Consider the following 25453-nt stretch of genomic DNA (forward strand, 5'->3'; position numbering starts at 1 on the left):
TCGGGTACCTATCACTATGGATAATTGGACTGCGTCATTCCTGATATATGCTAATATTTACTGCGAAAAACACACAGACAGAGCCATTGCCATGTTTAAGTACATGGACATCATTCGCAAGGCCCAAATGCATTTTGGAGGCTTTGCATGGTTGAACTATGATGAGGAGTTCCGAGCCAGAGTGAGTGTTAATCCTGAAAAACCGTGGGGGGACGTGGACCCGGAGTTATGGATGCAGTGGATGGCTTCTTCGTAGTGTGCTGCATCCACCCATATAGCTAGTGGCCTTCTGGTGATCTATAGGCCTTTTCAGTGGTGTCCTGCTCCGGCCGGGACAGGCCAGGTGCCAAGAACACTACTGCCTAACTCAGGAGCATGCTGGAACTTCAACAAGGGGTTTTGCTCCAGGCACCCTTGCAACTTCAAGCATGAATGTTCCAAATGTGGGGGGGAAGCATCCATTAACACAATGTTTTTCCTTGGCCAGTCTGGTGAAGCAGTGGAGATCTTTCAGAGGCAGAGGAGGCCAAGGTGCTCCTGGGCCGAAGGGCGCCTACTCCAAATAAGTTCGATGGGTTGCAGCCCTGGTTGTGCATGTACCCAGATACGGACATGGCGTTCAAATTGGAATGGGGTTTCAGACAGGGTTTTTGAGTAGGGTACCAACGACCGCGGGTGAGGAGATGGGCAGAGAACTTGCAGTCGGCATTGGCCATGCCTGACGTGGTAGTGACAAAATTGGCCAAGGAGGTGTCAGAGGGTAGAATTGCGGGCCCTTTTTGCGGGTGGCCCATGGATGATCTTATGGTCTCACCTTTGGGTGTGGTCCCCAAGAAGGCAAAGGGGGAGTTTTGTTTGGTACACCATTTGTCATGGCCAGAAGGGGCATCAGTAAATGATTTTATTTCACCAGAAGATACCAAAGTGGATGACGCTATCCGGCTTATAAGGGGATACAGTAGTGTCGCGGAATTGGCCTAGTGTGACATCAAGGCAGCTTTCCGGCTGCTTCCTATTCACCCTGAGCATTTTTCTTTGCTGGGAATGCAGTTGGGAGGGGCTATTTACGTGGACAGAGTGCTGCCCCTGGGGTGCGCAATTTCTTGTGCATTGGTTGAAACTTTCAGTGCCTTCTTACAGTGGGTTTTTGTGCAGGTGACTGGGCATTAGACGGTGTCACACTATCTGGATGACTTTCTTTTTGTGGGAGCACCACTTTCCGGAGCGTGTGGGAAGGCCTTGCAGTGTTTTGAGAGCTTGCCGCAGGAGTTTGGGGTGCCTGTGGCCCCTGAAAAGACAGAGGGCATTAGTTGCGTGTTGTCATTTTTGGACATTGAGCTGGACACAGTGGCATTCATGGCATGTTTGCCTGTGGACAAGGTTGCTGAAATCCTGCAATTCTTGCGACAGATCAGGTTGAGATGGAGGATATAACTGCATGTGGCACAACAGCTCCTGGGCTTCCTTAACTTTGCATGTAGGGTGGTTCGGGAGGTAGGACCTTTTTGTAGATGCATGGGGCTGGCGATGTCTAGAGCATCTCTTCCTCATCACAGGATTCAGCTGACGGTAGGTTTGAGGGAGGACATCAGAATGTGGGAGCTTTTCCTGACACAGTTTAATGGAGTTTCCATGGCTTTTCAGGAAGAGGACACAGTGTGGCATGTGGAGATTGTTTTGGATGAGGCAGGGGCCTCCGGTTTTGGCCTTTTTTGGGATGGACGGTGGTGTGTGGAACATTGGCCAGCACACTGGTTAAACCAGGGCAGGAGCATTACGTTTCTGGAATTCTTCCCACTATTGCTGGCTTTGGTAGGGTGGGGTGACAAGTTGGCAAACAGGACCATAATGTTTCACGTTGACAACTTGACAGTGGTTGATCTGGTGAATAGACAGAGGTCAGGGATCTTAGGTGCTGCTCCTTTTGCGAAGATACATGTTATGCTGTTTGTCTTTGAACATCATTTTTAAGGCTGCATACATTCCTGGGATCAACAATTCTATCGCAGATTCCCTGTCTCATTCGCAGTGGCAGCGTTTCCGCGCATTGGCACCGGGCGCAGAAAAGCACAAGACTGCGGTCTCAGCAGACATTTGGGAGTGGGGGGTGTGATGGTCATGAAACTGGTGGAGATGTCGCTAGCTGAATCCACTCTGTGGAATTACCGCCTAGCATGGTTGGAATTTCAGGATTTTGCGGTGGATGGAGAGCATTTCTGGTGGCAAGGGATGGGTGTGCTTGAAGCGCAAGTGGGGTGTTTTGTGCTGTTCCTGATTCACAAGGGTTTGTCGCCAGCCACAACTGGGGGCAAGCTGGCAGGTGTGTCTTTTTATGGGAAGTTGTTTTTTGGCAGGGACCCTGCAAAGGATGACATTTTGGTGAAAATGTTGAAAGGGTGGGGCAGGGCACGATCAGAGTCAGGTGGGGTGGTGTGTGAGGCTATTACGTTTGACCTATTGGTACAACTGTTACATGTGTTGCCGGTTTGTTGTGCGGATGCGTATGAAGTAGCACTTTTTCGTTTGTGTATGATATGGATGTTTTTGGGGCTTTCCGAGTGTCTGAGTTGCTAGGCGTAGGTAAAGGTTGTGGAATTCGGAAGGAGGATGTGCGGAGGCAGGGTGTTCGTTTGGGCATCTGGTTGAGGCGCTTAAAAACGGACCTGTTGGGGAAGGGGAAATGGATATGGTTGGATAAAGGGGGTGGGGGAAAGCATGTCTCGTTCAAGAATGGGACTCTTTCCATGAAGCACGTTTCTGAGCAGGGAGGGGCTGTTTTCTGTCATAGGAACGGGAAGAAGCTTATGGCTTTCCAGTTGTTAGCTGTGATGAGAATGGCTTTGAAGCGTATTGGAAGGCAGCCAGGTAATTTTGGAACTCATTCGTTCTGGATTGGTGTGGCCCAATTTAGGTTGGGACTGGGACCGAATCACGCGCACTGTGAGAATGCGGTCGAAGTGTTGAGAGAGATATGTGAGGGATTGAGAGGGAGTATTTTCCAGGGACAGGACATTTTATACAGCGGGGAGCAGGTTCTGTCTTACGCTGACATATGTTTATTCTTCTAGGTTGTGTGTACGACCCGTAGAAAGCAAAAGCAGTGACATGGCTGGTTGGACATTCGTTTATTCACTGGGCTGCAAAATATGCTTAAAAGCAAGTCTATTGATGATCACTGGGGCTTCCGAGTAGCAGGCATGAGGTGTTGTGGTGGGGGAAGAGCAGCATGAGGTGGGGCAGTTTGCTTCCTTTTATAACTGCAGTGTTGCCGGCATGGGGTTGTCCTGATGTTTTGGTATTGCATCTAGGGGAAAATGATCTGGTTTGATTATCGGAGCTCACCCTACTGCAACACATGCAGAGGGATCTGGAATTACTGAAGCACAGTATGCATGTGACTTGTGTGGTATGGACAGAGTTTCTGCCCAGAAGGAAATGAAGAAGAGTCTTGAAGCACAGGGCCGTTGAACGGGCCAGGAGAAAGCTCAATCGGGCTATGCGGGTGTTCTGTGGGACACAGGATATCAAAGTGTTGACGCACGAAAGGAATAAGGAAAGTGAACAGGGGCTTTTCAGAGATGATGGGGTACTTTTGTTGGAAATGGGGAATGTGCATTACATGATGGAATTGGTTTTTTTGTTGACTAATGTGTGGGGAGAGAAGCTGTGGTGGAGTGAGCCTGTTTTATTTTCGAGTTGCAGAAGGTTTGTTGGTGGGGCAGAAAAACACCTAAAGGGTTTATGCTGGGTGGCAGTAGATGGGGAAGGTGGAGGGTCAGATGCAGGCCTGGCCACCTTTCCACTGGAGAAAAAGAAGCAGGTGAATGATGACAGAGTGGGATGCCTGCTTTCAGGCAGGAGACGAATGCAAAAGTGTGATGCGTGAGAGAATGGAAGGGGATGCTGGGTGAACAGAGAAGTGGGGAAGGAAGTGAGATTGAAAGACAGGGGAGTTCAAAGAGAAAAGAAGAAAGTGTTCAATCATGTTCCAGTTATGTTAATGTTATGTTATGAAGCAAGCCTACCCTAATAAATGGCCTTTTACACTACTGAGAAGGGTGTTGAGTGCTTATGTCCCAATGGAGGGCCCAGTGGAGAGATGCGCGCAGTTCAGTCTCTCTACAGGAAGCTTTGGGCCAGAAGGAGATGGCCTGGGGCAGGATAGGCTGGGGGCGGAGGAAGGGGAGGGAGCTATGGGAGTTTATAAGGAGGGGCGGGAAAGGGGATCGGCCTCTTCCGCAGCTTGTCGTGCTGCAGTCAAGGTTGGCTGCCCACCCACCCTAAAGGATGACAGCAAGGGTGGTAAGTGTTTGAGTGATAAGGAGGAACTGGGGATGGGGGTTGGGGGAGAGGGGTGTATACAGTGTGTATGCCAGGGTTAGGGCAGCTTGCTAGTGCAGCCAGTACATGGGGAGAGTGAAGGGTCAGATGCAGGCACGGCCAACCTTCCACCGGGGAAAACGAAGCAGGTGAAGGATGACAGCGTGGGATGCCTGTTTTCAGGCATGAGACAAATGCAAAAGGGTGATGCATGTGAGAATGGAAGGGGATGCTGGGTGAATAGAGACGTTGAGAAGGAAGTGAGATTGGAAGAGAGGGGAGTTCAAAGAGAAAAGAAGAAAGTGTTCAATCAAGTTCCAATTATGTTAATGTTATGTTATGAAGCAAGCCTGTCCTAATAAATGGCCTTTTACACTATTGAGAAGGGTGTTGAGTGTTTATGTCCCGATACAAATTACGGCAAGATATGAAGACCGGTTTATAGCAGTGTATTCCACACTGAAGGAACTACAGAAACTGTGCCAGTATGCACATTGTCTCACAACTTATAAAGCACTACGTTTGATCCACGTTAATAATACCTGGCCTTGCCCTCAGGGTGGAAAGCACAGTTGCCAACACACTGCCTCCCACCTGAACCCTGCACCCTCCATCGAGTCTCCCTCTATGCTGCTGTTCCTAGTTTCCATGATGATCCACGTTGCTGGAGGTTCGCCTGTCACTTTGCCTGCAGTGGAAGAATACAACCTGCTGCAGCTGAAGCAAAGATCGATGAGACCCCGGTGATGTAGCTTCAGAGGGTGTTTGGGGTGTTAATAAATGTATTTTCATTGAAATAGTTGGGTATAGGTGTGCTTAGTCGGGTTTGCTGAGGTGTCTATCAGATTTCTCCAGGACCTTTTACACACTCACAGAAGAAAAGGCATGCACACTCTATCCATTTCTCAGTTTTGAAAGTCTTAAAAAACGTTGGTTATTTTACAAAATATTGTGATTTCTCTAACTTACTATTCCTATCAATCCTCGTTCCTCTCCCTTTTCACTGCCCCTTAAGACTCTCTCATGCGCCCTGGTTGTGGTATCATGTATTCTAACATATTATTGTTAGAAAATCTGAAGCTCACCCCACCCCCAAATCTTACTGACCAAGCTACACCCCTGGTGCATCCCCCCAGCATTGTGCGTTCTATGTTCTCCAGTCAGCAGCCATCAAAGTAATCCTATGAGGCCATTACCTAATACGGGAATGGCTAATTGCCATGTAAAGGTCTTCTGTGACATGAGCATATAGTGCACACATGTATTATTGAGTTCTATCACCTTGCTAAACTCAAAGTAGTGCTTCTTTGCTTGAAGGGCACTGGCAGGGCCAGGCTAACCATTGTACACACCTCTCTTGCATTTTGCCAGTGGCAGCAGGCTAGTAGGCTGCTCTTAGATTAGACTGGCGCGGCAAGACTCAACCTTCCCCTCGTGGCTCCCTGACTCCATTCTAGTCACAGACTTCTCAATGTAGAGAACATTTAAAAAAGTTGCCAGAGTTGACATTGGTTTCTAAGTTGGCTCTTAACACTAAGCAAAGTCTACTGGATGAGACACCTTCAAGGTTGGATGGGCAGCCCTTTCAACCCTGCAAGCAACCACCTAGATTACACTGCAAGCCTCAAGTGGAAATGCCTCAAGTCTCACTCGGGATCGTCCTCAGGCAGCTCATTGGTGCCTTGAGGTAAAGGCTATTTTAGGTCCACCCAATGCTACAAATGCCTTCTCGTTTTCTGTTGTCTGTTAATTGATGCTAAGCGGTGTGTAATACACCTTGACAAGCCTTTTAATACCTTTAAGGATTTGATGTGCTCAGTGCTTTACATAATGGATATTCATCTAAATTTGTAAAGTTTTGTGCAGATATGAGTACACACTAAGGCCCCGATTTATACTTTTTTTTTGCGCCACATTACCGTCGTTTTTTTACGCAAAAGTGGTGCAAACTTTCAAAATACAATTATATTTTGTAAGTTTGTGCCGCTTTTGCGTCAAAAAAATGATGGTAATGTGGCGCAAAAAAAGTATAAATATGTAATAAGGTGGACGGGCAGGTGGTGGGACAATCCGCCAAACACTAAATCAGGCCCTAAGTTGCCTTTGGGCATTAAACCTTTCCAAATTCCCAAGTAGTAACCAAATTCTCAAAGAGTACCTTGGTCTTTTCCAGTGGGTGGCTCTGTAGCACAGTGTGTCATAAGCAATGGTAACTGGCCGGATGCACAGTTCATTAGTGGAGGCCAGCAAATTTCAGGAAATTCATTTCAGAAATGTTAAAATAAGTTTAGTGTGTAGAGTGGGGTGGTGTTTAAAATTCTTACAAATACAATCTTTTGGCATATTTGCTCTTTTATGCTAGGTACCCGCTTATAAATCAGACAGGCAGCACAACAGGGCTCTCAAGATTTGCTTTAAATTCTGGGACTTCTCCTGCGTTTATAACAGGATAAACAGGACAGCAATTCCCACATCGCTAATAGTAAAACTTAGTCTGGCTAAACTACTCACATGTGGTGTGGACGTAGGAAGGTTCAGAGCTATGGTATAATAATGGAAGCCAGTGGCCTAACTAAACTTGAGGGGGGCTCCCTGCGAAGTATCTGGAGGGCGCCCACTCCAGTTCCCCCACCGCCCTTGACCCAGTTAGGGTCCTGCCGCCCGTGCACTATGTACTGTGTTGAGGGCACCCCCCTGGAGCTCAGGAACCGCCCCCGTACTGTGGGAGCTGCAGGGGCCTGTCTTACACCACTGGTGAAGGCATTACATTTCCTACGCCCCCTTTGCATACCATCTCTATAGTCACAAACATTTAACAATTCAATAGATTAATTAGTCAAGCTTGTGCATTTATTTAGGCCCTACCCCATGCTTCCTAAATTTTGCCAAATCTGATGTGATATTCATATCCTAAAATCTGTTTTCCACATAAAAAACATAAATACGTACCCTGAGTTTGAGGGAGTCCTTGTCGTAAGGACTAGGGGTAAAGTCTGTGTGGACACGAGCTTTGCCGCAGAACGGCCCTGTGTATGGAGGTGCCACATCTTCCATCCTCATGCTGTCTCTGTTGCTCGTCATGTATGTTGGGCTGAACACTTCACTGCCTGCATAGGAAGTCACACATTTTAATTATTGTCCTGCACACATTAATATTATAAAGGGTCTCCACAACACAAAAACCTGTGTGAAATATTCATTATTTTGCCCTGTAGAAGACAAGAATTCACTGTGACCAACTATACACCTCACATCCTCACTGCAGCCCTTTATTCAGCACACCATGATTTGAATCACTCAGTGTCACAGTATGGTGATGTAAAGAGGTGCAGACATCAAAGGTTGAGACAGGGTATAGGAGCACTAAGCTGCATTCAGAAGATGTGGATTTCTAAATAAATGACAAGAATTGTCCCCTTTGCCTACAAGATTCTGAGTGCTTGTCTGCAGTAAGGCACTTAGGGGGTTATTCTAACTTTGGAGGAGGTGTTAATCCGTCCCAAAAGTGACGGAAAAGTGACGGATTTACCACCAGCCGTATTACGAGTCCATTATATCCTATGGAACTCATAATACGGCTGGTGGTATATCCGTCACTTTACCGTCACTTTTGGGACGGATTAACACTCCTCCAAAGTTAGAATAACCCCCTTAGATGGTGCTGGATCACTACATTTAGCTAGGTCCCTATGGTCCTTAGCCAAAGGGCAGGATATTCTGGAGGGTTGACAAGGTGCTTCTGTCAGAGCATTTTATCCTTTACAGGAATAAATGCTCTGTGAGATTGATGAATCTTTGGACCCTGCAATAGGGTGTGGAAGAGCCATTAACACAATTCCAATGCAAACCAAATTAACTTGAACACCATGACCAATGTGGCCACGGATAGAAAACTCCAGTCAGGAAGAGAGTTAAGGGATTTATTACAGACTCAAGCTCAAAGTCATGTGTAGGAAAGTACCCTCTTTTTGGCATGGCTACCCTCACTTTTTGCAAGATATCAGTGTGCTTAGACAGGCTTCACTGGGATCCTGATAACCAGGAACCCAGTGATTGTGCTCTCTCCCTCCAAATTTGGTTACTTAGGACCTTTGTGCACTCCACAACTGTCATACTGTTGTCTCCTTATAAGTCCCCTGTATATGGTACTTAGGTAGCCAGGGCATTTGAACACCAGGGGTCCCCAAGGGCTATAGCATGTATTATGCCACCCATGGGAGCCCATGCTAGATGTGTCTTCAGGCCTGCCATTGCAGCCTGCATGAAGAGGTGCATGCACCCTTTCACCACAGCTCACTACACCAGGTTACTGTAAGTCACCCCTATGGTAGGCCCTTCTAGCCCAAAGGGCAGGGTGCAGGTCTCTGTGTATGAGGGTACCTATGCATGATCAAAAGTGTCCCTACAAACCCCAGTTCCATTGCACTGGACTTCGTTAGTGCGGGGAAACCATGTTGCTCGTGTCCTGGACACATGTCACTGCTACATAATGGTAACTACGAACCTGGGCATGTTTGGTATCAAACATGTCGGAATCATACCCCAATACTGTTGCCAGTATTGGTTGTAAGATTCCATGCACTCTGTGGCTTCTTGGAGGACCCCCAGTTTTGCTCCTACCAGTCTTCTAACGTTTCCTAGGCAGCCCGCCCTGCTGCCAGCCCTCAGAGAGGTTTCTGCCCTCCTGCTGCTTGACCAGCTCAGGCAGGGGAAGGCAGAACTGAGGATTTCCTGTGGGAGAGGGAGGCAAAACCCTCTCCCTTGGAAATAGGCATTACAAGGCTTGGGAAGGGTAGCCTCCCCAAGCCACTGGTTTGCTTTGAAGGGCACATTTGGTGTTCTCCTTGCATAAACCAGTTTGAGCCAGCTCTGGGACCCCCAGTCCCTGCAGTGGAGCAAAACTGGGCAAATGAAAGGGGTGTGACCACTCCCCTGTCCATCAGCGCCCCAGGGGTTGTGTCCAAAGGTCCTCCAGGTAGCCACTTTATTCCGTCATCTTGGAACCAAGATGGGTAGAGACCCCTGGGAGTATCTGAGTGGCCAGGTCAGGCAGGTGACGTCAGAGACCCCTCCTGATAGGTGGTCACCGTGCAAGATGACCAAACCCCCTTTTAGGGCTATTTAGGGACTCCCATGAGGGTGGGTCCCCAGATTTGACATACAAGCCTCCACCAGGACTCTTCTGCATCATTTACTTTTACTTCTATACACTGGAAATGCAACTGGACACTTCAGGAACTGAAAGACTGCAACTCCCGAGATGACCTAGCCTTACAACATTGTTTCCCTGGCGCCTTCCAGCAACTGCAATATTTCCCTGGCTGTGCATCTGCCCTCCTTGGAAACTGCGTGGATCCTGCATCACAGGTGGTGGTCGGGAGTGGTCCCCTTGGGTCCTCTTTGCCGCTGTCTAACTTGGGAGACGGTTAAACCTTGCATCTCCTTGCAAGACAGGATCCTTGTGCACCGTGACTCTTGCAGCAACGAAGGCTTGTTGTCTCCTACTCCAAGGAATCTTCAGGTTCCGAGTAGCCTGACCTCTAGAACTTCATCCTGCCAAGAACAGTCTACACTCTGCTGCTCCAGCAACGTGGAACTTCTCTCCAGGTGTGCTGATTGGGCCTCTCTGCAACTTACTGTGCCTTGTGCCAGTGGGTTGCCTGTGGGAGCTTCGACTCCTTCTGCTGACTCTCCCGACTGCTGAGGGTCAGCCCAGACTTCCCTCCAAGGGGCAAGTCCCCTGGATCTTGCTGGTCCTCTTCAGCCTTGCGACTTTTCTTTAGCCTCCTTTTGCATTTGCCAAGGCTTGTTGGTGCTTCTCCTATCCACTGACCTTCTGCAGCCTGACAACCAATGTGGGACACCATCTGCACTACTCCAAGGACTCCTCTGCAGCTCCTGGGCTCCACAGCTGGTCTTCTTGTTCCCGGTCGACCCGGATCGTCATCCATAGAAGGGTGGGTAGTGGCTCCTGCCCTGACTGGACCCTCCATCATGGACTGTGCTCTGTCCCCTTCTTCTCTAGGTCCTCTTTTTCCAGAATCCACCTTTGGTTCCCTCTGGTCTTGTGCTGTTCTTGCGCAATCCATTTTCTAAGTCCTCTTGTTAATCCTTGGGAAAACCAGGTTCTTACCTCTGCTCTTTTGGTCGCTCGCGGTCACTAAGGTACTCACCTCTTGGGGCCAGAGTTCTCCCAGCTCCCGTCTAACTACTCCATGCCTTTGAGTGGGGGACTTCACTTTGCATTGCACTATTTTAGTATATTGTTTGGCCCTCCCATAGGGCCCTCACTATTTCCTACAATTCTTGCCAAAGCTTGTTACTTCTATGCTAATTTCTGATTACTATTGTGTATGTATATATATACATACATATATGTATACATGTATATATATACATGTGGTGTTACTATAATTAAGTACCTTTATTTTTTAACCCTGTGCAGTTCTTTCATGTGTGAATATTGTGGCATTTCATATGCTTTGCATGTCTCCTAGATAAGTGTTTGCTGCTCATCCTCAGCTACCTCTAGAGAGCCCTCATTTTCTAATCACTGTCTTCATTCACTAATACGGGTTGCCTGGACCTGGTATAAGGTGCCAACACCATAGGTGTCCACCAGACACCAGGTCAGCTTCCTACATCATGTGAACAATTTGCAAGACCAGGTTATAAAGATTCATAATCGCCAAGGGTTGCCCAAGACCACAAAATAAGTTCAGGCAAGCTAACATTAACAAAACTAAACATTCAAGAAGAATAATACATATAATCAGCAAGAATATCTGAGATACAGAAATCAAGCATTGCTCAGGAAATACCCTACAGTTAAACAAATCAGGGAAATATGTGTGTAGGGTGGAAAACGTGGAAAAAAGACAAATGGGGCAAAAGGGCAAATATAATTTGGAAAAAGGGAATTCCGGACACCAAAGTACTAATTATGGTAGGCAAAAGATAGGTAAAAAGGGATCAAGAGTCTTCTGAAGGGGATTGGAAGAAAGGTTTTCTAAGTCTTAATAGGGTATCTCAAAGGGACAGGCAGAGAGGATGATACCTCTCCAAGGGGCTCAGCATATGGAGTTCTTCGTCAAGCAGGGGTCTGGAGAGTCTGAAGATCTGACAGCATTAAAGTAGGAAATCTGGAAAGCATCTTCTGACCAAAATCCAACTGGTTCTTTTCCGAACCTTACCGCAGGCAAAAAGCGAATGCATAGTTTAACACAGTTTAATCTATACACAAGTAAATATGTACAATCACACTTGTGCAAAAGTAAAGAAAACATCCTTGATGAAATACAGAAGGGGAAATTAACACTTCATTTACTGCAGATAATCACATTCTAAATTCAGTAAGAGCAATTACTTGTAAGAAGGCAAAAAACTACTCCAAATATTCATAAACAAGCCCCATTTGTGTTACATTTCAGAGCTTCCAGCTTAAGTTCACCTTCCCTTTTTGTAAATTCCTATCTATGATGACCACCAAACACAAACTCCGTTTCTTGATAGCCACAAGACATCAGAACCATTTCAATTTATACATCACCTTCTTGTCCTGTGGTTGCTGTTCTGACAACGGACTCTGTCTGATGGAGCCTGTTCTGAGACCAGCCCTTCCTGTTTTTCTTCTAGAAGTGCATAATGGCCTCAGAGCAGTATGATCTTGCATTCAAGTCATCTAGCTTACTCCTGCTGTTGGATTCTTCGCTGCTGCCTGTTCCTGCTCCTTCTCAGTCCTGCCACTCCCATCTCTGCTTCTGTCCTTCCAGCTTCAGTTCTGCCCCATTAATACCAGCTGTTTCAGTCCCGCCAGCTTCAGATCTGCATCAGTCTTCCTAGCTCTACATCTACCCCGATACTGGTCTTACGCAGATCTGAAGGTTCAGCCTCGCAAGAACTGTCCGTCAATTGGGACCCAGAACCTTGGAGGTGTTTTGTACATTTGGACTTTATAGTCCTGGTGTTTTCAGGTACCACTTTCCAGAGGATATCTTCTATGTAACTCTGGTTACTCCAGGGTCAGACTGTGCTCTCCATTCTGCAATGTGCCCCATCAATGGCCTAAAGAAATATTATCACATTCTCTCACCCTGATGGAACTCCACTGTCATGCCTTCTTCTCTGGCACACAGCTGCACCATCTTCAAAACTAGTTAGATCATCTACAAAGGCATCATGACCGACCAACCTTTCTACAACCTTTCTACATGACAAGTTCACCATTTCCAGTGGCTCTTGATACACACAAAGATTTGAGATAAAAAAAGTTCAAAAAAGGAATGACAAGACAACAGGCCTTTTCCATCTATATACCCAGGACCTTGAACAACAGTGGCATATCCATCAGGACTGCTGCAACCCTGCTCAAGTTTAGGAAAGAGCTAAATATACACTTCTATAGTGAAACACTGCATTGATATGTAATAATAGTCCTCTTCCATTCTCACAACATAGCTATCTGTCTGATAACTCTTTGCCTCTCTCCTTGCCATTCACCCTGTACAGCTCTCCACTGCCTTTTGGCCAGGTTCTCACTATACTAATTTCACATGGGTGCATACATACAGGGCCTGATTCACAAAGGTAAATGTACAATTTTGTGTAAGTTTGTGACCGTTTGCTATTCACAAAAGTATTTTACGAGTAGTATCTTTACGACTGTGGAGTCTCTGCACATAAAAAGATAGGACAGTCCTATCTTTTTCTGTGCAGAGACTGTGTAGTCGTTAAGGTACTACTCAGAATATCCCTTTGTGAATTAGGAATATTTCTATCTAGCACACACAAATTTGGATCCATTCAGTATCAAGCCATGATCCAACTGGGTTAACACCCTTTAAATAAAAGGAAATAAGACTCCAGTTTGAAATAAATACTCCATTCTTTATTCTTCTTCTCAATGCTTTAAAATCCACTTGTAGCCAAATCCAAGCCAACATGTTTTGTCCATTAAGGGCTTCTTCAGTGCTCATGTGTGTAATATTTCATGTATTTTGTTGCATGTAATCCTCACGTTCCTGGTATGCATAGGAAATGTAGGCTTAATGTAAGATATCCACCTCCACTGGGTCCACAGTTTGGAGTTAGTTATAGTCCATCAATGTATATTGATATCCACAGTTTGGAGCTAGTTATAGTCCATCAATGTATATTGATATCAAAATACACACACATTTGTTAGTGCTGTATAGCAATATTCCTAATTCTGTACATTGGATTTGATTTCCGGTCACATGGTGTATGGTGACAGCTCCTTATTATTAGTGCACTCAGTAATAATGTGCGGCGTTGTCTTATGTCTCAGTCACCAATTGAAAGTCTTTTGTAATACCTTTGTGAGTAGCAAACAATTGTAAATTTACACAAACATGTACGTTTACCTTTGTGAATTAGGCACACAGTGTGGCTTCCAGAAAGGTCTTCCTTTCATCACAGCCTCTAAGCAAGAGCCGTTTGTCATTATTGTGAACATTTCTAGATGGGCATAGAAAACATCTGCATTAACTAATTATCACTGAACATTGTTGATGCTGGTTTACAATTTCTGAGAAGAATGGATTTTCGTATCATAAAAGGGGTGGTCAATCATTGTCTTTGGAAGATAAAGTTTTAATGAAGGAGGTAACATTGACTGAAATCATAAGTCAGTCCATGACAATTTTCTCTTCAAGAATAAGTAAAATACTCTTGAAAATGCCTTCCTAAGAATTTTGTAAACCCTAACTCTACGCTTAAGCTGTGACAAATATCTAATTATCTATATCTAACTAAATGTAAAATATTTAAAGTAAATTAAATTAATTCAAGTTAATTGTTTCATCCCTAGTCCTTACATGATGCCTTATCAAAAAAAAGTTATTTATTTTTATAGTAAAAATATTAAAAATTAAATACATTAATTTAAGTAAGGAACATTTATACTGACAATAGTAGCAATCCAAATTTGACAAATGTTAAATATATACTCAATTTAATTTAAGATATGTTCAAGTTATTTTTTTTAATTAAATGTGTTACCTTTAGCACAACACTAATGCTTAACCTGGCACTGTCAATTTTTCATACTTATTTTGCTAGATTGAATTCAATCATATTCAACTACATTAATGTTTTTAAAAAAAAGAAAACCTTATGTTAACTCTATCAAAAACCCTAGTGCAAACCCTAAATGTTACTCTTACTCCAAATATTGATAAATACTAATTCATACTGTTAATTATTTCTAATTAATATATTACACTATTTAAAATAACAATGGTTATGTTTATATTAATTCAATAATTTTAAGTTAAACAAATGAAGTAAAACAAGGAATCCTTTTCGCTACACTGAAGCCTGCCCTAACCCTTCCAACGACGTCTATTGTCTTTTATTAATTTTAATATACTTCATGTTTAAGTATTTATTATTTAGATAAAACATAAAGCAGAGTTATGCACAGCATAGCAAGAAAACAAAACATCATATAACGAAGAGTACATTTATAAATTGCCAGATTTCAGTTTTAGCCACAAAATCATGATCCTTTCTTGCTCTGCTCTCTAGTCACCAGGACCTACTACCTGGGACTTAGTGGGAATTATGGGGAGGGCATAAGCTCAAATTTGGTAAACACTATGGGCCTGATTCACAAAGGGCCTCCGCATTGATGGTTGAGAACCTGACATTGTGGGTGAGTCTCTGCACTTCGGAGTGAAATCTCCACAATGAGAATTCTCACTGTGGAGAATTTGCCCCGAGTGCGGATACTCCTCCTCAACTACAGGGCCTCCGCTATGAGTGCTGAGGCCCTTTCTGAATTAAGCCCCATGGGTCCTATTCACAATGGTAAGTTTCCACGTGTAGATCTACTCATCTGTAGATCTGCTCCTACACCGAGATGTAAACATCCACTTTGGTCCTTAGTGTACCCCCTAGGAAGGTGCTCCTTAGGAGAAGGGTATAGTGGCTCCAGGGAACCTCCAGACATCCCCACACAGACTGATCAGTTCACATCCTATACCTACTTTTGGGGATTACCTGTTCCCTCTTACAACTGAGAGTTTGTCTGCTTCCAGTGAAAGGGGGGGTGAGGGTGCAGTTTTAAACCGTCGAACCGTCCTTTAAAATGTGCTCTCCCCAGATGAGGTGCAACTATTCAAGTTTGTGCCTGCACTGGGGACAGCAATTTTTAAATCTGTAATTGGGTAAGTAGCTCCGATCTGTGCTAGGGACACCCAGTTAAGGGTAGGGTATGACGTGGCACAAGTTGGGGCAATTAACCCATTATGTAGTTTGGCCTGTATTTCTTTTTAATTACAGAAGATACACAAATGTGCATGCCTGTGTTGGTCGAATTATCTGATTTAGAGTCGACTTCCTGAACATAAACATTATGGTGCCCTAGATAGTGTTAATATCCAATAAATCATGTAACTATGAACAATTTCAGCTGAGTTACAAGTCTAAAGAAACTGTTGTTGATTTATGTAAAGCAAGCGTTTTCTCTGTCACTCACCACTGGATGTCTGTCGGCTCACAGGAGTATGAGGGTTGTCATCTGAGTCAACAAAACATAGCGCCATCTTCTCATGTGAGTGTCCTTCCAGACTGTCATCCAGCGATACTGGCGAGGAGGATCCCTGCTCTGCATGCTCTAGCTGACCCTGCAGAAAGAATGGGAAGTTGCAAGACTTATTTGAAAATGTTACGATTTCATGGCTATTTTGAAACATCACATAACAACCCTCAAACTGGGCATGTCCAAGCGCCAAGACAACAATTAGCTTGCGTTGGTTAAACCGACAGAACACTCAATTTTTTGGAAATTTTGGAAGTGAAGAAAGTAGCTCAATAATCTGTGTGGGGAGCTGTGGTCACCTGCCCTTGCCACCAAAATGTGGTGACAAGTGCATAATGCCATTAGGGAAGTTTACTAATTCACATTTCTAACCACTCATCTCATTTCCAGGGCACCCAATCACAGCTAAAATCATTGAAAAAATACAACTATTTTCTGGAGAGCAAGGCCTGGTTCAATTTCAGTGTGTTTACAGAGTCTTTTAAAGCAGGCACTGGATATGAATCAAATTCGTTTTAAGAGCAGTGTGGCTAGCACTGGACCTTTTTTGTTATTGGATGCTCATATTAGCTTTAAGGCACAAGAACAACGTTATGTTATATTGAAATAAGGCAAGCCATAATTGAACAGCCATCCCTGCCATTATAGAAAACGCATTTATACTGAGATAATTGTAACTAAATTAGGGTGTTATAACCTAAAAAGCCATTATAAGCAATATCCCTTCACCCTACTACCCGAACCACTGCCAGCTTCCCTTGCTAAGGAACATGCTCATGCCATCTTGGCACAATGGCTGGAAATTATACCTTTCACTCTTGCTCACCTTAATTTACCAGATGTACTAACAGTGGCCATATTCGCCCTCTTAAAAAAATATATACACAACGCTGACCTAGACAACCTACAAAACTGCAGGCCTGGTACATGACTACCCATCCTGGATAACGTCACAGAGAAATTTGTAGCTGCCCCGTTGGAAAAATATACAATGGAAAAGAAGTTACTGGGACTACATTGGTCTGTAATTAGATATCGTCACAGCATTGAAATTTCTATGCTCAAGATCATGGATGACTACTTATGGATCTTTGATGAAGGCAAACACTGCATGCTTGTACTGTTTAACCTATCATACCCTTTAATGCCATCAATCACAACATTCTCCTACATCTTTCAGCAGGATGGGCATGGAAGGCAGGATGCTAAGCTGGTTCAAAGCATTCTGATATAACAAAGCTCAGTACGTTAGAACAGGTGATGCTCTAACCGCTCACTAAGGTTGCATGTTGAACTGCTGGGAGAGATATTCTCCAAATACTCAAAGGTGACGGGAGGAATGTAAAATGTAGTTAAAACCACTGGCAATCGCTCTGGGTAATATTCCAACTAATTGTTTTTCATCTTCTGTGCCATGATGCATGGATGGCCACATTTGTAAATCAGTACTGACCCCACTCTTCATGGGAACAGTCCATCCCGAACTGCAGGGGGAGACACCCTCCAGAAATGAACACAAGTAACCCCAGAACAGTTTCGGCCTTTTTAGGCCAAGTGAAAACATACTTAAACTTTGTTTGTTTTATGTTCATATACACTCATGAAGAAAAATAATAATGACCGTACATGTAATCACAAATGTATTCACTGTTAATGAAATACTATTTACTGTTTACTATTTGATTGAAGGTTCCCATGACATTGTAATAATTGCAACTCTTTCATGGCCTTAGCAGGCCAGGACCCATAATGCTCAATGTTGTATATTGCACATTTTCCAGTAGTGTAACTTCGTTTTCAAACCTGGCAAGAGAAGTCGGATTTTGTGAGAAGAATGGAGTTAGTATTGAGTACATGAATGATATCTTACTATAAAGGCCGTCCTGTGCTTCCTAGAGGGGAATATCCTGACATCTGCACAATTAGATAATGTTTGGTAACATGGTCTTATTACATTGACTTGTATTGACAGAAATTGTATATATAGGTCAATTTTACATGTTTTAGCTCATAGCTTGAACAGAGTGGGAGCCCTGGTCAGTTGAAATGACACAATGCCTTTTTATTTTTTTTGTTTTGCTGCACGCTATTTTGCATGCAATGCTAGTTAGACTTTAGGCTTCCCACCATGTTATGTTTTATTTTTAACAGATGATGCATTCTGGAAGAAGGAACTGACTCCAAGAAGAGAAGTAGGGAAGTGTTGGACCGGACTCCACATGAACCAGAAGTAAAAGAAAAGTTTCTCTGAGGGAACTGGAGTGGAGAATGGCCCAGCGCCGAATTTGATAACTGGCAGAAACACGAGCACAGATCAAACTAAACCTTTAAATAAACGTCTACTGGTGTTTACTATGTGTTTATTGCTCGCTTGCATGACTTGCATTGTTTGTGGCTAAAGTATTGTCGAAATGGTGCACAGGGCAGGGAACAAAGGGAAAAATGAAAGGAAAATGGTTGAGCAGGTAGGACTGGGAGAAGACTAGAAGGAAAAATGAGCATGAGTGTGATCCCATGGTACAAAGAGAAAGGGCTCTAGAAATAGTGCAGTAACATAGAAGATAGGCAGGAGTCTCAGGACCCAAAGCAAATACCCTTGAAAGATGAATGTGTTCGAAAAAGAGACCCAACAATCTAGCCACACTGACACCTTCCAGATCTTCTCCTGGTGTAAACTAATGGTTCGCAGAACTCAAGGATGGATTGGATGTAACTGTGAGGTGTAGTAGAGATTTTAGAGCTCTCCCTCATGTAACAGAAGTCATCAATATGTGACAGTTTTATGCCTTATGTTAATCAAAGTACTAATGGTTCGAAAGTAGAAGCTATTTTGATGGGCATTCGGTTATAAGGTAGAGTTCGACATATGTGTTAATTAAATCAAATGTCAAATGGACTAAACTGATGTTATAATGTAATTTAGAATCTAGACTAATAGTATGTATTGAAATTATATTGAGTTTGTAATGATTGATGATTTAAATATGTGCAAAAATAGAGAAATGAAGTTACACGTAATCCTGACTGAAATGCATTTAGTCTTTTTGTTTGAAGTGAATGCAACATGCATATTAATGAAGTATTATTAATGTTGAATTCATAGGTTTGTATATTAAATGTGTTTAGTAAAATGTATTAATTAAATACATTACTATAATTCACTTGCGTTAGCTTAAGTGAGGCCTGCTGATTTTGTTTCTCGTTGCTGTGCAGGAAATGCTAATTCATTCCTTAACATGAGCTTTCTTTCAGACTTTGTTCCCATGAGAAGACAAGCTTTGGTAATAGGCCCCGTTGTTTTAGACACAGAGAAAAATGCAACAATGTCCTTGAATGTAGAACATCCTGGAATATGGACTGCTATTATATACAAATGTGTCATACTTGTGTGGAGCCACATGGACGGAAGATATTCCATGACAGATCTGGGAAGGTTTATTGATGTTGTAGTTTGGAGTCATGTGATTGATTTCTATTGGATGATGCCCCTTCAACGTAATGTGGACTGTCACCTTTGATGAATCAGAATGCTGTATGAACTTTAATATACTGATGATCAGTTGGACTTTGATCAGATAGAGATGCCCGAAGATGAGATGCTGAGCTGTTTTTCTTTAAACCTGCATGCTGTGTCCTTTGGAGAGGTTAATTTCCTCTCTGCCTTTGCCCTTCTGAGATGCCTTGCTGACACTCAGAGATATTCTTTTTATCCCCTACTGAAGACTCTTTATTGAGCTTCTGTTATGTTGATGCTTACCCTTTTTACCTATCTTTTGCCCACTTAAGCTAGTAGCTTGAGGCCTGAGATGACCTCTTTCAAAATTATTTTTTGCCTTTTGTACTTTTTGTCTTTTGTCCGCATGTGTTTTGTCCCACACGTCTTCTCCCAATTCAGCCAACTGTAGGGCTGTGACTCTGCTAAATTGAATTGACAGATGATTGCTAACCCTGAGCAATGCCTGATTTCTGTAACACAGATATTTCTGTTAGTTAATGTATTCACCTTCATAAATGCTTAGTTTTGTTAATGTTAGGTCACTTGAACTTATTTCAACACCTTGGGCAACCCTTGGTGATTCTGTATCTTTTTAACCTTGTCTTGTGGACATGACTTTGAGCTTGAGTATGTAATAAATCCCTTAACTTTAATTTTTGACTGGAGTTTTACTCCCATGGCCACATTTGTCATTGTGTGTAACTTGATTGGGTTTGTATTAAATTGCAGGGTCCAAAGAACTGTGGATCTCGAAGGGCATTGATTCCTGCGAAGGATGAAAATGCTCCTGCATGTGCAATACCTTCACTTCCCCCCATGAGATCAATTAGAAAAAGTAATAACTGAAGGGAACCCTATGTGTCTTTCTGTTTCCTCTCCTGCCACCCTCAATGGGATGAGCTGCAAGCACAAGACCTGAAGACCCATGATTGTACTACAAGGAATTGTGAGGGGGGCAAGACAGCCTAAACATAACGCACAACCACAAAAAGAGACTACTGCCAACTTTAGGTAAAAGCAATATGGTCAATGCAAATCCAACAGAGTAGGTGGGCCACACTAGTGAGGATAGAAAGAATTCCTTTCCAGAACATGGCATTTTTTACATAGAGAAATTAGCAAATCTTGAGAAGAGGCTGAAAGACCCCAAGAATAAAATAGCCACAGAACATTGGGCGATCTTCAACTAATAGCATGCAGAAGCACACAAGCACAAGTATGAATCCCACATCTGGTGTATGAAAGATACTTATAAGGAGTAGGAATAGCAAATTAGCCACCTTGAGGACAGAGTTAAACTTGCCCTCCAGCTGCTCCACTTCACCCCTACTTATTCCTCCAGTTACTGAACCGCAAGAGAAGTAAGAGAGCGATTGTGCAAGGGAGGAGCATTTGTTGGTCAAATTCCCCATGCCGGCTGATGGGGCCAGATGCGCACCTAAGTTGCATCTTCATTGCACCTGTAAATGGACCAGAGCTTTCGGGGCCACCAATGGCTGCAACACAAGGAGGTAACACCCATTGGAGTACTGTGATGTGATTAGCTCACAGAACAGCAACTACAATGGAGGCTGATTGTACTACTGTGTATTGGTCTAAAGCATACATGTATTCTTCCACAGGGCATTGGCACCAGAAGAGTGAATTCCTGCAATTACTCTCAAAAGCTTGAGACAAATTGCTAGGTGATTGTAGACATGTTCTCCCCCTTCTTCTCACTCAAGTTATGCTGATAACGAGGATTTGCCCCTTAAGCTCTTCTCCCTCTGAGGGACTTCCCAGCAGCCGGTGGTAGAGTTGTCGTTCACGTACCCTGGACCCTCTCTGACTTAATGAGCATAAAGAAGTAATTACCCAACATTTGATGAACCTCAGTTTTGTAAAGAATTAGAGATGGTGTTCAAAGTGTACAGATCGAACTGGGTAGATGTGAACCAAATGTTGTGAGTGATAGTGCCAACTGAAGTGAGAGATTGGTGGGGAAAGCACCATGGCTGATAGTGGACCCTCAGGATGATCAAGAGTTAAATACAGCAAAGGATGCATTGTTGAATACGATCCCCCTGATATGTCCAGTAAAAACTGACTGGACCAAACTTTTTAATCATAAGCAAAAAAAGGGAGCGGCACCCGCTGATTGTTTATACATGCTTAAGGGCATGTTTGAGCGGTTTTTGGGCATAGTCTGTCCGATGAAGATGTCTCATAAAGCTGTAGGTGCTGCTTTTGTGCTGGGTCTGTTTCTGAATGCTAAGAACAAATTGACCACTATATGTGGTGGATGGTAGTCCAAGAAGTTAGGACAGTTGGCGGTGTGTCACAATATAGGAGAAAAAGAAAGAATGCTGAATTAAAATTGATGTTGTTGAAATTGCAGAACATACAGAGGGTGATTAAAAGAGAACAATGTGGAGTGCTCCAAAAGGGGGGTGGGGCAGAGCTGAGGAGGTCAGGGAGGGGGGAGAATTAGAAGGGGAAACAGGAAGGAGAGAGGAGAGGCCATGGGCTAGAGGTGTTTGTTTTCTATGCAGTCAGCTGGGGCACTGGAATCAAGATTGTCCCAACAAAGTGTCTGGTGCACCAGGACCTCAGGACCAGCATGGGTACCACCATAGTTTTTCAGAACCCCTACTGTGAATTTTAGGAAGGCCTGAGAGGTTCTAGCTGTGAAATGAATATCTTACTACATTTAGATCAAACAGGCCCTATGTTTACAGCATCATCAATGGTAAACAGAACACTTGCATTATGAATGCAGGCACAAGCCTCTCAGCACTCAATACCTCTGCACTCCCTTCTTTGCTTCTCTCGCACTTGTCCATAGACATAGTCAGTATTTCTAATCGATGAGTTACCCACCAAATAACAGACCTTGTATCCATTTATTTTGCATCTATTATTGATAAAATTATTTCTTGCTCAGTCCCACTTCTCTGACTAACCTACTAGAAAGAGATATTCTCTGCAAACATGCTTGTATTGTGTTCTGTACTCCTGATGGTATGTTCTTGAATATACCTTAGACACAAGCTATTATGTGAAAGTTTAAATTGCTGAGTGTGAGCAGACCCCGCTGTTATATCTCCTGAGTTAAGTGAATTGTTTTTACAGGTACTGTCCACATTGAGTTCCACAGATTCCAACTATTTGGAAGAAGTGACCCAGAACACCACAATACCCACTAAAACCTGAAGTGCAGGAAGGTATCTATCCTGTAATGTAGATTTGATTAAGCAAGGAGTTCTAGTACCTTTTGTCAGGGAATGTCACATCCTGATTCTCCCGATATGCAAGGTAGAGGTCAAAGTATATAAGTCTGCACAATATCTTAAAGCAATCAATAATGTGACTACCTCAAGCTATCCTGTAGTCCTCAAGCCTGCTACCATTCTCTACTGCATCCCAATCGGTATGAATGGTTCATCATGCTTGATCTTTGTTTTGCATTTTTTCCATTCCAATACAAGAGGTGAGTCACTATCTCTCCCAGATCTTATTCTGAAGGTCTCACCTCTCATGCAGCCGACTTTCACAAGGATTTACAGAGTCTCCTAAACTTTTCCCAGTACCTAAAGAAGGATTTGGACACGGTTTTCCCCAGGTGGGCTACTGATTCATTATTTTGACAATTTACTGCTGGCATCCGTTACCCTGCATCAATTCAAGGAACACTCTGTTTATCTCTTCATCAAATTCGTTACAGAAGGGCATAAGGTTTCAAAGGAAAATTTCAGTTTTGCCTTTTCCAAGTGAGATATTTTGGTCATGTGAGTCTGCCTGTAAGCATCTTCTGAAGGAGATGAAGCCATCCATATGTTGCCCCGCACTCTAATTGTCTCCCAGGTATGTACCTTTTTGGCATTGGCGGAGTACTGTAGATAATGGATTTTGGGTTATGCTGAAATGGCAAAGCCCTTACAAGACTTTGGCAGTCATTACGAACATGGCGGTCTGGGTCGCCATGCCGGCGGTGGCAGTAATTATCGCCACCGGCATGGTGGCCCAGACCTCCATATAATAGACATTGCAAAACCGCCACTGGCGTAACTCTGCCACCGCCAGGCAGCCTGGCGATGGCGGAGTTACATATCTGATAGGGCAGAGTTGCATGTAGTGCTGCCCACCAGGGAGAAGCTGGCAGAATGTGTGCCTTAGGTCCCCCTGGGGGCCCCTGCATTGCCCATGCACTTAGCATGGGCAGTGCAGGAGCTCCTGTGCACAACCCCGTCGTGCATGTCACTGCCTGATTTACGGGCAGTGATATGCGCGACGAGTGCTGCTGCACTCGCCACACTGCTACATTGCCGCCAGGTCCACAATGTACAGGCCCAGCTGAATGTTCCTAATGTGGCCGGCTGGGTCTTCAACGCGCTGGCGGTCTTTTGTAGACCGCCAGCACCGAACTCAACGGGTTTTCCCACCGAGTTCATAATGAGGGCCTTTGTCAGGAAAGACACCCCTGAACACTTGCTGTGATTTAGTGAAGTCGAAAATGCCCTTGAAAGAAAGAGTAGGTGTTAACTTCAGCAGCCGTCTTAGGGCTCTAATTTTGAGAATCCATCTACTTTGTATTGCACTGAACAAAATGGATTTGCACGTGGGGTTTGGTGCACAGCCATGGGGATCAGAAGCTACCCACAGCCTACTATTCCTCAATAATGGGCCTAGTAGAAGCTGCGCTGATTCCATGTTATCACTCTATTGCATCTGACACATTTCTTATTGAAGCCTCTGAAAATATTGTGATGAGTTCCCACTAACTATGGCTTGCCCCCTCTCTGGTTGCACTTCTCACTACAAAAACTTAGCATCCGTCCACAAAAAAATTGTCTCGATATGAAATAGTACTATTGTCTGCCTTTCATATGATTTTGGTTCACTATCCCACTTTGAACCCTGCTTGTTTGATGCCTACCAGTGACGGTGGAGAACCCTGAGTGTATTTTGACTACAGCACAGGTGATTAAGCCACATATCGATCTAACCGATGTGCCTCTAAATGAATTGAATTAACTTATTTTGTGGAAGGTTCCTGCCTCAGAAATGAAAAGGTACTCTAGTTGCTGGTTATGCTGTTCTGTAAAGCAATGTGATGGACAGTTGTATCTTGCCCACTGTAAAATCGTCCCAGTTTGAGGAGCTCATTGCGCTTACCAGGGCTTGCATTCTAGCCACAGAAAAGACTGTTACTGCATACGCAGACACAGAAAAACATGTCTGAAGTGATACTTGACTTTGTGCTCCTTTGGGTCCAAGGGGGATTCCTGAGATTGGCGGGAACTCCCATAAAAATAGGCAGTATGCTCAAAATCTCTTAAATGCCTTGCAATTAGCAGAGAAGAGAGCTGTTGTAAAATGTGCAGCCCTCACTCTCATCAGATGTCAGGTGAGGCAATGCCTTAGACGATTCTGCTGCTAAGAATGCCGCATTTTCTAAGACCGTTGATGTTGTCATGTATATTGTGAAAACTGATCTATTTCCTGCTCCAACACTAAAGCATTTGTCTTAACTCCAAGAGTGGGACCCTGAAAAAAATTAAATCCTGGATCAATCAGCCATGTCAAAGAGACTTTGAGAGGGAATGAAGAGACAACACTAGGCGTGTGTTTGCACTGAAATTTCTCCTCTCCAAAATTCGACAAACCCATGTTGGTAAGGACTGCATGATGCAGGCAGCTGCAACTCATTCATCCTTCTCATCTTCTATGTCGCATAGTTATTGCCAATCCTTTGCTCTCTGGCAACCAATCAATGCTGGAAAATGGGATATGGCAATCAGCGCTACTCACTCTCCTTCTTCGGGCCCCTTTGTCAACATCCAGATTGATTTATACAATTACCTAAATGTGCAAATTACTCTTATATATTTGTTATGGTATGCATACTCTCAGATGGTTGGAAGTGTACCCTTGTGCCCAGAAAGATGCCTTCACTGTTTCCAAATGATTATGCAGAGGCGCTATCCCTAGGTAAGAATGCCAACTTAGATTAGCAGTGACCCAGGGCACACATGTCTGCAGCTGTCAAGGTAGTTTGCCAGGTGCTAGGAATAGATAAGCACTACCATTGTGTC

The 25453-nt window shown here is 43.9% G+C and overlaps 1 protein-coding gene across 1 annotated transcript in view; it reads right to left on the reverse strand.

The window, feature by feature from the left end:
• SASH3 (SAM and SH3 domain containing 3) overlaps positions 1-25453 on the reverse strand; it is a 215233-nt gene that overhangs the window by 62281 nt on the left and 127499 nt on the right. The window contains exons 4-5 of the mRNA XM_069212942.1: positions 15821-15968; positions 7270-7427 (exon numbers count right to left, since the gene is read on the reverse strand). Of these exons, the coding sequence (XP_069069043.1) occupies positions 7270-7427; positions 15821-15968 (306 nt within the window). The remainder of the gene's footprint in view (positions 1-7269; positions 7428-15820; positions 15969-25453) is intronic.

Source organism: Pleurodeles waltl, chromosome 2_1 (genome assembly GCF_031143425.1).
Source record: "Pleurodeles waltl isolate 20211129_DDA chromosome 2_1, aPleWal1.hap1.20221129, whole genome shotgun sequence".
Taxonomy (NCBI): Eukaryota; Metazoa; Chordata; class Amphibia; order Caudata; family Salamandridae; genus Pleurodeles; species Pleurodeles waltl.